Source organism: Aethalodelphis obliquidens, unplaced genomic scaffold (genome assembly GCF_003676395.1).
Source record: "Aethalodelphis obliquidens isolate GAN/ISIS:26980383/991018 unplaced genomic scaffold, ASM367639v1 scaffold14, whole genome shotgun sequence".
Taxonomy (NCBI): domain Eukaryota; kingdom Metazoa; phylum Chordata; class Mammalia; order Artiodactyla; family Delphinidae; genus Aethalodelphis; species Aethalodelphis obliquidens.
In genome coordinates, this window is record NW_020837958.1 from 6,213,756 (window position 1) to 6,225,966 (window position 12,211).

The following is a 12,211-nucleotide window of genomic DNA, read 5'->3' on the forward strand; positions in this document are numbered from 1 at the left end:
CACCGGAGGGCTGCCTTTGTGGTTTAGATTATTCTTCCTTTCCCAGGAAGGTCAGTTATCAGCTCTGAACATCTGCTGACTGTGCATCTTTCCTGGTCAAATGTATTGTGTTAATGAAGTTCATCAACCATAAAACCTAGTGATGGATTGTTTCTCCCCACACCTTGCTGTGGTGGAAAGAAAGAAAGATAAAGACAACCTAGGACTTGAGAAAATCTGACCCAGAGTTAGAGTTAGGCTTCAGAGCTGTCCAAATGAGCCTGGTTCCATAAAGAAGAACCACACCACAGACCTATTCTCATAAACAACTTTTATTTTTGTCCTCAGTATGTGCCCTTGAAGACTCCCAAATGCCTGGAGTTTCTGACTCTCCTTGGACCAGAGGCATAAGCATTGTACGGAACACTCAACCTTGGCTCACCACTCTCCTGAGGGGCTAAGTCTGAAGGCCTCAGAGAGAGGGAGCTGACACTCATGCCTCATTCCAAGATGGGTAACACAGTGAACAAAGAATTAGTAAAACATAGACTCAGTCTGTAGAGGGCTTCAAATATACATATTCTATATATATAAACCTGTTATATAGGAGTTCAACTTATTGGTTTCCTTGTGATTTGTAATTAAAGTACAAATGATATCGATGTTGTACACTGCTGATTTCCCCTTCTCAGCCCCCCTCCCTCCCCAACATAAATAACATCACAAAGGTCAGGTGATCCTAAGAGTTTTTGTTGTAAATATTTTGTTTTTAAAATCATTTCCCCTTCCTCCCCCGCAAACTACCTGTGAGAGTTTGGATCAGAGCAGCATGGAACGGACAAGGCTGGGGGCAGCATGGAGATCTAGTGGGGAGAGCGTGGAACATTGCTTCTCACTGACTGGCACCAGATGGGCTTCTGCATTTCCACTGACAACAGAGGCTACGACGGGAAGCAGAGAATGTGCGATGCGGTTTCGCCCTCCTCCGAATCGGAGGAGGTTGGCTGGACCACTGAGAAAAGCCCTAAAGGCATCGAGGTTTTGGAGACAGAGCACAGCTCCAGAAATGTCTTGGCTCAGTATTTACACAATATCTTTAGGCTGCATTTTCCTTTTAAGAAATTTATGTTTCAGGTTGGCTGGGGGAAAGAAGGAACTTGAAAACCAAAACAAACCAATTCCCACATATGTAAAAGTACTGTTATATGTCTTACTCAGTTACTGTCATACACATCATTAGAAGTAGATACTGACAATGATTGGTTTCTTATTCCTTTTCTGAAGAGCATGAGAAAAGAGAGACAGGAGAGAGGGAGGAGTGAGCTAAGGAGAGCGCCGGCCCTTCTTCAGGATTAAGTGACACTGGATGGTCTGGATTCGGTTCTTGGCCGGGACAAACTCGGGCTGCAGCTTCAGTGTAGATTCGTACCACACCAGTGCCTTTTCAAACTCTTCCTGTGAGGGGCAGAGGGACAAAAGTGAGAGGGGTACTACCACCAGACTAAATATATATGGTGACTTCTTTTTCTGTGAAAAGCACATCTGTGGTAGTGACAGTCCTGCAGTATTTTCTCAGTGGATCTAAATCTCTGAGGAAAACTCTAAGGTCTGGAGGAAACAACTACCTCCATCCCCAAGGTATGAAATAACAAAGAAAATTATGGCAGAGCCCAAGAACCAGAGGGAAAGGGGATATCAAGTTTATAGAGGTTTGGCCCAACAATAGGAGTAACTGTGGTGGCAACAGTAAGAACCAACATTACTGAGTACCTGCTGCGTGCCAGGCACAGTGCTAGGTGCTTTATGGAATCCCTTCCTTTAATCCTCACAGAAACCTCTAGAACTATGTCTGGCAAAAGCTTATTGTGCATCTGTCTGAATTTTCTACTGTTAACTGGAAAGATGGAAGTCATGTCAGGTATCTCAATTAGACTTGGAAATTCTGAAACAGTTTCTTCTTCTCCCTAACACTTGAAAATACGAACACGGTTTGGAAATGATCACTGCCATAGTGAAGGCGTTAATCTTTTACTTAGACTAATACTCTCAAAGAAGAGCGCAAATCTACTGCTTAAATGGCTCCTTCTGGCCAAACGAGAGGCAGAATTCCTCATTCACAGCAGCAAATTTTGCATTTACTGGGGATGAAAATAGATTCTTCAATTTTAAGAAGCAGAGAGGGAAATCTGCACATTCAGCAAGACCTACCTGGCCAAAATTATATTTCCTGCCTTTGAAGTCACGGGTAACACATAAAACTTAGAGCCTGAAGCTGCTCATTCTATTAACCTTTACTGAGAGTACCGTGGGAAGAGCCCCATGTGGGACCCCAAGCTTTGGATGAAAGTGCATGGCATAATTCCTGTTAAATTCGGCTATGACAGATTCTGGGGGAACCCTGGGACTTTAAGTTCTGAAATCGGTCCTCGTTCTGAACAAGATGGCTTTGCCATTTTATCTGTAAATGGTATCCCATGAAACTAGTGGCATTCCATCATTCATCAAAGCTTTGGTGAGCACCTACTATATGCCAAACCCTGTGAAGTGCTAGGAACAGGGAGATGAAGAGGAGTCTCTTTCTAAGGAGCTCCTGGTCTAGGGGGAGAGACTAATACTTGAAACAAAAATTATAAAACAAGGTGAAACTACAAGAGAAATCTGCACAGGGCATCATGAGTGCAACCGTAGGGACCTAGCCCAACCCTGCAGTAAGAAAGCACGAGAGTGTGTCCGTCCACGTGGAGGGTTAGGTAAGGTTTTCTGGAACAGGTGACGTCTCTAGAAAACTGCAGGTAAATCTGACTCTATTACTGTTAAAAACTTAAGGTGCAGAACTACATAGTTGCAAATACGTGGATGAATTTCCTGTATTACTTTAAAAACTCACAAACCCCTTACCTATAAAATATACCTTTGGTGGAGAGCTAACAATTTTAGACGCAAAACTTACAGGAAACTGGAGGACACTGACACAGTCAAAGAGGGTTTGAAATCAAAGATGTGCCCGAGAGAAGGTGGCAGAGCTGGTGTGCTCCGCTCACAGGCCAACCTCACCATCGCCACGTAGACGTTGCCCAGTGTGAAGTGGTTCACAGCAAAGTGTGGCGCGATCTCCACTGCCATGGTGGCCACAATGACGGCGTCGTTCCAGAGCTTGGCGTTGTGCAGGATGTTGGCTAGGCTAATGAGGGGCACGTCCTGTGGGAGGAAGGAGAAGGCGAGAAGGGAAGAGCTTTCATTCTCGGCTCTGGTGATCGTAAGTAATGTGGTCAGCGTTTCCTGGTGAATGGCAGGGTCGTGCAACTCAGCGCGGGAGGCTGCTGTTTGCTACGGGTCTGTGATAGGGAAGGAGCACGCACCAGCCTATCCATGCAGTACTTCTTTCACTGAGTGAGACTTGCCTCAACAAACAAACAAACATGTCAGCTGCGTTAAAACCTGCTGAGTGCGGTTGTTGGCTTCCATCCTGGTGCAAGCTCCTAGTTGCGCTGCAGCTTGGTAAGGGAAGTCGGTGGCCCGATGCTCTGCACAGCCCACGCTCTGGGGCATGCCGTCACAGAGCCAACGGGTTTTCTGCAAGGACCGCCGCACTGCCTGAGGCAGGGGCTGGCAAGCTGTGGCCCACAGGCCAGTCCAGCCTGCTGCCTGCTTTTGTAACTTTTTATTGGACCACACCATTCCCATTCCCTTAGGTATTTCTGTGGCTGTTTTCACGCTATCATGGCAGAACTGAGTGGCTGCAACAGAGCCTGTCTGGCCTCAGACCCTAAATTTGTACCACCTGGCCCTTTACAGAAAAAGTTCCCTGACCCCCTGATCCAGAGTCTTCGCCCTTCCCTATCGCCTAGCAGTACAGAGCACAGAATGATGGGTTGATCAAGTAGCAGTATTATTATCACAAATATTTATTAATATCACAAATATTTATTCCCTTTAAATGTGTTACCTGAGCAACTGCTATCTATATTGCATTGTTCTGCATCACTGGGTTCTTCTATAGGAGATACAGAAGAAACAGAAGAAATGACCCATCTTTGTCCTTGCTGGACACCCACAGAGTGCATGTCATTAATAGGGTCACAGAGGTTTAAGAATTTGCCTAAGATCACAAACCCAGTGAGAGGCAGAGCTGCATTTAGAACTCGGCAATGCCTGCGCCTGATATAATGTTTTACGGTGATCTTGAAGCCCCTCCCTGACGTTCCATCTTGCTGAGGTAGGGAAGGCACAACAGTGGGTGTAATTCACAGGCTTGTGGTGGCACAAGTGGGGTCATAAGTTTTTCCGCCCTGTCTTAGCCTTTTGCCATTTTCTTATAGGCTGAGCATGAGGAAGGTTGTTGAAACCTTAGAATAAACCACTGTGGGCAAAGGAAAGGACTGAGGGATGGAAATTCACACCTCTGAGTTCCACTCACCTTCATTTGGTGTGGAGCATAGTGCAGGGCTTGGCGTAGGCAGTCAATCGCCTTCTTCCCTTGGCCTTTCACTCTCCAGTAGAGGGCTGCCATGCTGGAAAGGACCCAGGACGTCTGGTTCTACAAAGGAATGGTCAGCTAAGGCTGATGCTTCTTAAGTAACACACTAATTTACCACCAAGATTAAGAACAGTAACACAAGTAACACAAGTTAATGACCAATTAACTGAGTACTTACCTGGTCCCGGCGGTCTGCTATACACTCATGTTCATCCTCTTATTAATCCTAATAGCAACCCTATAAGCTTGATTCTACTATTACAGTCTTTTTATAGATAAGAAAACTATGATCCAGAGAGGTTAAATATCTTGTCCAAATCCACTCAATTACTAAGTAGCAGAACTATATTTCATGCCCATGTTCTTTTATATTTAAATTTACTTAGCTTTTTGAACAGGTAATTCATTCACGTTTCAAAAACCAGAAATTATATAAAGTTATACAATGAAAAACCTCCCTGCCATCCTTGTCACTATTATATACAAGTAAACACTATTTTTAGTTTCTTATGTGACCTTCTAGGATTTCTTTATGCTTTATCTAAGCAAATACGAATACAGACTTATCTCTCCTGCTTTATAAGCCTATTACTTATATAAGAGATAACATTCATCTGCACCTTGCTTTTTTCACTAAACAGTACACCTTAGAGATCTTTCTACATCAGTGTGTAGAAAGCCTCTTCATTCCTTTGTTATCAGCTGCATAGTATTTCATTGTTTGGAAGTACCATTATTTATTTAACTAGGTCCTTATTAATGAATATTCCTCTCTCCTCCAATTCTTCACTATTAAAAACAATGCTGCAAACATGACTTTGTATAGGTGTAATTTTGTGTCTGTGCAGCGCATCTGTAGGATACACTTTCAGTGTGGACATGCTGTATCAAGGGGATACACGTTAGTTTGATAGAAATCATCACACTGCCTTCCATAGGACTATAGCAATTTAATATCCCACCAGAAATATACATATGTCCCTGTTTCTTTATTGCCTCACCAAGGAGTCTGTTATTAAACTCTGGGATCTTTGATAGGTGAAAATGCGGTTTAAATCTACATTTCCCTTCTTATGAATGGAGCTGACCATCCTTTCATGTTTGACAGCCTTTTGATTTCTTTTCTGTGAACGACCTGTTCTTATACTGTTAATTTTTCTGTGAGGTCTTTAGCTTATCTATATGAGAAAGCTCTTTAGGTATAAGGGAGATTAGTCCCTTGCCTGTATATGAATTACAGATACATTCCCCCAGGCTTCTCAAGTCTGCCTTTGGACGTATGTTGCTTTGTGTGATATAAAGGTTTTAATTTCTGCATAGTTCAGTTCATTAATCTATTTCTGATGGCTTCTGGATTTTCAGTTAGGAAGGTCTTGTTTACTCCAAGGTTATTAAGAATTTTTACCATGTTTTTTTTCCCCAGAACATTTGTAGTTTCATGTTTCACATTTTAACCTTTGATCCACTTAAAATTTAACTTGCTGTAAAGTAAAAGATATGGCTCCAATTTAATTTTTCTCCAGATGGCTACTAAGTTGTCTCGATAATAGTTAATGAGTTAATTCCTCTCTCCCCCACTGTGATGCTACCTTTATCATATACAAAACTTTAGTACTTAATTTAGGTCGAATATTGGGTTAATTTAGGTTTAATTTTGCATTTTCCTGTCTATTTCATTCTGATGGGTGGTCTCTAACTCCCAGCCATTACAGATGAGGCAATCAGAAAACTTACCCTGCTTCCTATCTTCTTTCTGTCTTCCAATCTATTTTTTGGGTAATTTTATCATTTTTCATTGTCAGGGCACATAGCATTTATATTCTGTTCTATCACCCAGTTTCCTGCCTTTGTTTTTGTATTGGTTCTACAGTTAAATATAGTCCTTGATCACTGACATTACTTTTGTGCGGCTTCCCTAGTCACCTCCTGGTTGGCTGAAGTTTATCTTCTAGTACTTTTCTTAAGAAGGGCTGATGGGAAAATTATTCTCTGAGATTGTTGTTATGGGCTGAACTGTGTCTCCCCAAATTCATATGTTGAAGTCTCAAATCTCTAGTTCCTCAGAATGTAACTATTTAGAAATAAAGTATTTAAAGAGCTGATTAAGTTAAAATGAGGCCATTATTGTGGGGCCCTAATTTAATATAACTGGATTTATATGAAGGATTTACAGAAGAGGAAGAGATACATCAGGGTCGTGTGTGCAGAGGGATGACGGCGAGAGGTGCCAACAGGGTGGCCAACTGCAAACCTAGGAGCGAGGCCTCAGAGGAAAACAACCCTGCCGGCACCTAGATCCCCGACTTGTAGCCTCCAGAACTGTGAGAAAATAAATTTCTGTTGTTTAAGCCACGCCGTCTATAGTATTTTGTTATGGCACCCCTAGCAAACAAATACAATCATGTAAGTTCAAAACTTTCTGTCTCTAGCCTTTATGCCTGAAGCACAGCTGGCTGGATATAAAACCATGGCTCATTCTTTCTTTCCTTGAACAATTTGCTGGTATTGCTCCATTGCCTCTTGGTTTGAATGGGGGCTGCACAGAAATCTGAAGCTAGCCTGATGTGTTCCTCCTTCTTTATGACTTGATTCTTCTGACTGGCTTCCCACAAGGATCCTTTTTTTAAGAAAATAAAATTACCTTTCTTTAATGCCAATATCTGACACATACTGAAGAACATATTTATATATATACACATACAACAAATATGTAATTATATAAAATATACATGTATGCTGTAAAGCATAAAATAATGAATATTCCAGAAACCGCTACCCTACTAAAGAATGAACCTGCTTCTCCTGTATGTTCTTGACACTATGCCAGCCTCTTGTCTTTTCTCCAGAGGCACACGCTATCCCAAGTGTTGTGTTTATTATTCCATTGCTTTTTTTTTTTTTTTTTTTTTGCGGTACGTGGGCCTCTCACTGTTGTGGCCTCTCCCACTGCGGAGCACAGGCTCCGGACGCGCAGGCTCAGTGGCCATGGCTCACGGGCCCAGCCGCTCCGCAGCATGTGGGATCCTCCCGGACCGGGGCACGAACCCGCATCCCCTGCATCGGCAGGCGGACTCTCAACCACTGTGCCACCAGGGAAGCCCTCCGTTGCTCTTTTTAAACACCGTTCTATCACTTACACACACATATTTGCTCCAACAATACAATACTTAGTTTACTTCTTCCTGTGCATTATAAACATGGTGTAAGCAGTCTTCTGGGACTTGGTGTTTTTATTCGGCCCTCTAAGATTCATCCATGTTGCTATATGTCGTTTCAGTTCATTAAATTTCCTTGCTGCACAATTAAATGTCCATTAAGTGAATATACTATAACATATTTATACATTTTCTGTAAATGGGAGGGTTTGAGTTATTTCTTGTTTTTAAGTTAGCTTCCCGTTGCCAATAGATGTACAAAGAGGTTCTCTAGTCTAGATACCTAGGAGTGGAACTGCTGGGTCAGAGGATGCGCAAATGTCCAACATAACAAGAGAAAGCCAAATTGCTTCCTAAAGGTGTTGTGACAAGTTTCAGTGCTATCAGAAATGTTTAAAAGTGCCTCTTGCTCTATATCCTTTCTAACTCTTGTTATTATCAGTGGGGATAAAACGGCATCTTACTGTAGCCTTTATTTGCATTTCCTGATTATTAGTGAGACTGAGAATTGTTTCTTGTGTTTATTGGTCATACATATCTTTTTTCTGTGAAATGTCTGTTAATATCTTTTATACATTTTTCTATTTTATTATCTTTCTCATCACTTTACTTACATGCTCTGCATATTAATCCTTGTAGGTTAAATGTGTTAAATGAATTTTCTCTCACTCTGGTTACTTTCATTTAAAAAATGTCTTTAATTAAGAACTTTTAACCTTTAATATAGTTGAACTTAATAACGTTCTCTTCTCTAGCTTATGCTTGTATATCTTCTTTACGAAATCTTTTTGTACTTCAAGGCCAGAGAGATCATCTCCCACAGTTTATTTTAATTTTTAAAGTTTTGTTTTTGATACTTGAGTCCTTAATTCAGGACTTCCTTAATGGAGTTCATTTTTTGTGTATGATGTGAGGTGAGGATTGAAATTAACTAATTGCCCCAGCAAGCTTTCTGAATAGTCCCCTGTCTCCCCATTGATCTTCCACAGCTCTGTGTACACTAGAGACTTTCTGGGCTTCCTATTTAGTCCCCCTCATTACTTTTGCTTATTCCTTGAGCAAATGGCATAATGTCTTATAATTTTTCATAAAAGTAAGGCAGTTCTCACAACCTATTCTTCTTTTCAAGAGTGTTATGTCTGTTCTTTACCCTTCCATATTAATGTAAAGATCTGCTTTTTAAGTGCCATAAAAAAAACCCTGTTGTTATTTTGATTACAATAGGACTGACTCTATAAATCTAACTGGGGAAAACTGACATGTTTATGGTGTGTGTCTTCTTATCCATGAACATTACATATCTTTGTTTATTTAGGTCTTTTAAAATGTCTTTCAATAAAGTTTTATCACTTTCTGCACCTAAGTCTCACAACTTTTTTGTTAGATTTAGTACTGGGAACTTTATATTTTTGTAACAAAGTAAATACATGTTAAAAATTATGTTTTCTAATATTTATTGCTGCTGTATAGAAATGTAACTTATTTTTATTTATTGACTTTACAGGCAGCCACCTCGATAGAAACATTGTTATTTCTAAATATTTGTCTGTAGATTCTTTTAGGTTTGCTATGTAGATAATCACATCATTTCTGAATAACTTTTTTTTCTTCCTAATACTTATGCCATTACTTTCTTTTTCTTGATTTACTATACTTGTTAGGACTTTTAGTACAATGCTGAAAAGAAGTGGTAGTGGTGGGCATTCTTTTTCCTGATTTCAAAGAATTATTTTAAATATTTCCCCCATTAACAATTATCTTTGATGAAGGTGTTTTGTTGATTCTTCTCATCAGATTAAGGAAATACTTTTCTATTCTTAATTTGCATTAGGTTTATATCATGAATGTACTGAATTTTATCAGATGCAATCTACTAAAATGATTTCATAATTTTTCTCCTTTAATTTGGCTGATGAAATTTAAGATTTTCCTAAAGTTAGACTGTTTACATTTGTATTTCTGGGATAAACCCAACTGGTCAAGGTGCATCTTTTTTTTTTTTTTTTTGCGGTACGCGGGCCTCTCACTGTTGTGGGCTCTCCCGTTGCGGAGCACAGGCTCCGGACGCACAGGCTCCGGACGCACAGGCTCAGCGGCCATGGCTCACGGGCCCAGCTGCTCTGCGGCATGTGGGATCTTCCCGGACCGGGGCACGAACCTGCGTCCCCTGCATCGGCAAGCGGACTCTCAACCACTGCGCCACCAGGGAAGCCCAAGGTGCATCTTTTATATATATATATATATATGTATATATATATATATACACACACACATATATAAATAAGATATAAAAAATTCAAAATTACAGCTGTAGATTTCAACATACCTCTCAATAATTGATAGAAGTAGACAAAAAAAATCGGTAAATATAAAGAACATATAGAGAGTATTATCAACCAACTTGACTTAAATGACATTTCTAGAACAGTCTAACAACAGCAGAAGATGCATTCTTTTCTGGTGCTTATGGAACATTTATCAAGACAGATCATATTCTGGGGCATAAAACAAGTCTGAATAAGTTTAAAATAATTCAAATCATACAAAGTATACTGATTTACCACAGTGTAATTAAATTAGAAATCAATTAAAGCAAGACATCTGGAAAATACCCAATAGTTTGAAACCACATAACACACTTCTAAATAATTTATGGGTCAAAGAGGAGATTAGAAGGAAAATTATAAATCATTTTAAACTGAATGAAAATGAAAATATGACAAATAAAACATGTGATATGCAGCTGACACAGAATTTAGAGGGAACTTTTAGCACTAAACCCCTACATTAGAAAAGCAAGGGATCAAATTAGTAACCTAAACTTCCATACTGAGAAACTAAAAACAAAACAAACAAAAAACTTGTCAAATGAAATCCTAAGCAAGCAGAATACAGGAGGTAACAAAGATAAGAGCAGATACCAATGAAAGAGAAAACAGAAAAACAATAGAGAAAAATCCATGGATCCAAAAACTCATTCTTTGGGAAGCTCAATAAAAACTGATAAACTTTTATTAGTCAATGTGATGGGGGGGGGGGAGAAAAGATACAAAGTCCCAAGATAAGAATTGAGAAGGTACATTACTACAAATCCTACAGATATTAATGGAATGATAAGGAACTATTATGAACAACTTTATGCCAATAAATTCAATGACTTAGATAAACTAGACAAATTAAAGACACAACTAACAAAGCTCACTCAAGAAGAAAGGGCTTCCCTGGTGATGCAGTGGTTGAGAGTTCGCCTGCCGATGCAGGGGACACGGGTTTGTGCCCCGGTCCGGGAAGATCCCACATGCCACGGAGCAGCTGGGCCCGTGAGCCATGGCCGCTGAGCCTACGCGTCCGGAGCCTGTGCTCCGCAACGGGAGAGGCCACAACAGTGAGAGGCCCGTGTACCGCCAAAAAAAAAAAAAAAAAAAGAAGAAAGACAATTTGAATACTCTCATTAAAGAAATTGAGTTTATAGTTAAAAATCTCTCACAAAGAAAACTCCCTGTTCAGATGGCCTCTAAGGTGAATTTTCTATCAAACATTTAAGGAAGATATAATACCAATCCTCTACAATCTTTTCCAGAAAAATAAGGGTAGGGAACACTTCCCAACATATTACACAGTCATTATTATCCTGATACCAAAACTAGACAAAATATTACAAGAAAATCACAGACTAATATACTTATGAATATAAATTCAGACAGACTGAATGGCTTATCAGCGGTAGAGAAAGGTGTGTGTGTTGGTTTGTCAATTTCTCATTAAATCAATCATTTTCTGCTTTATATATTTTGAGGTTATTTTTATTGCATATGTGTAAGGTTAGAAGCAGTATATATTGTTTTTCTGGTGAATTAAAGCTTTATCATTATGTGCTCATTCTCTCTGACCCTAATAATTTTTTCTGCTTTGAAGTATATAGTTCCAGGTAATTAATATAACTATAGCTACTTCCTTTTGATAGTATGTTCCTTTTTGATTAGTATTTTCCCATTAACATTTCTACTATGCTTTAGGTATGACTTAAAAACATGTAGCTCCTTTAAAAAGTTTCCAATTTGACATTATTGTGACTGTTATATTACAGATTTGTTTAAAGACTGTTTATCATATTTCTTGGTTTCTTTTTATCCTGATTCTTGAATACATTTTTTCCTCTTTTTTTTTTTTTGTGCCATTTCTTGGATTGATTTCTTTTTTCTTTTTTGGATTGTTTTTTTTTTGGTCCTCCTGTTCTTACTTCATTATTTTACCCTCAGAGGTTTGGGAGTTGCACATTTTTTTTAAAGGTTACCCTTAAATCTCTACTTAATATTTAACTTAACGAAGTCCAAGTAATATATTAACTCACTCCTCCTGAACATTAAAAGAGCATTTGAATACCTTAACTATGATCATCCCACTCTCAAATGTACATTTCTCCAGTATTTCGGTTTAGCCACTCCTGAGACTGAACCAGAAAAAGATAGACAACATAAACAGACCAATCACAAGCACTGAAATTAAGACTGTGATTAAAACTCTTCCAACAAACAAAAGCCTAGGACCAGATGTCTTCACAGGCAAATTCTATCAAACACTTAGAGAAGAGCTAACAACT

The 12,211-nt window shown here is 39.5% G+C and overlaps 1 protein-coding gene across 3 annotated transcripts in view; it reads right to left on the minus strand.

The window, feature by feature from the left end:
* Positions 1-291: 291 nt before the first annotated feature.
* Positions 292-12,211, minus strand: part of TTC17 (tetratricopeptide repeat domain 17) — a 154,662-nt gene continuing 142,742 nt past the window's right edge. For all 3 annotated transcript variants that reach the window (XM_027114958.1, XM_027114956.1, XM_027114957.1), the window contains 3 exons: positions 4,397-4,516; positions 3,034-3,177; positions 292-1,434 (listed from right to left, as the gene is read on the minus strand). In XM_027114958.1, coding sequence (XP_026970759.1) covers positions 1,303-1,434; positions 3,034-3,177; positions 4,397-4,516 — 396 coding nt within the window. In that variant the 3' untranslated portion in view covers positions 292-1,302. The remainder of the gene's footprint in view (positions 1,435-3,033; positions 3,178-4,396; positions 4,517-12,211) is intronic.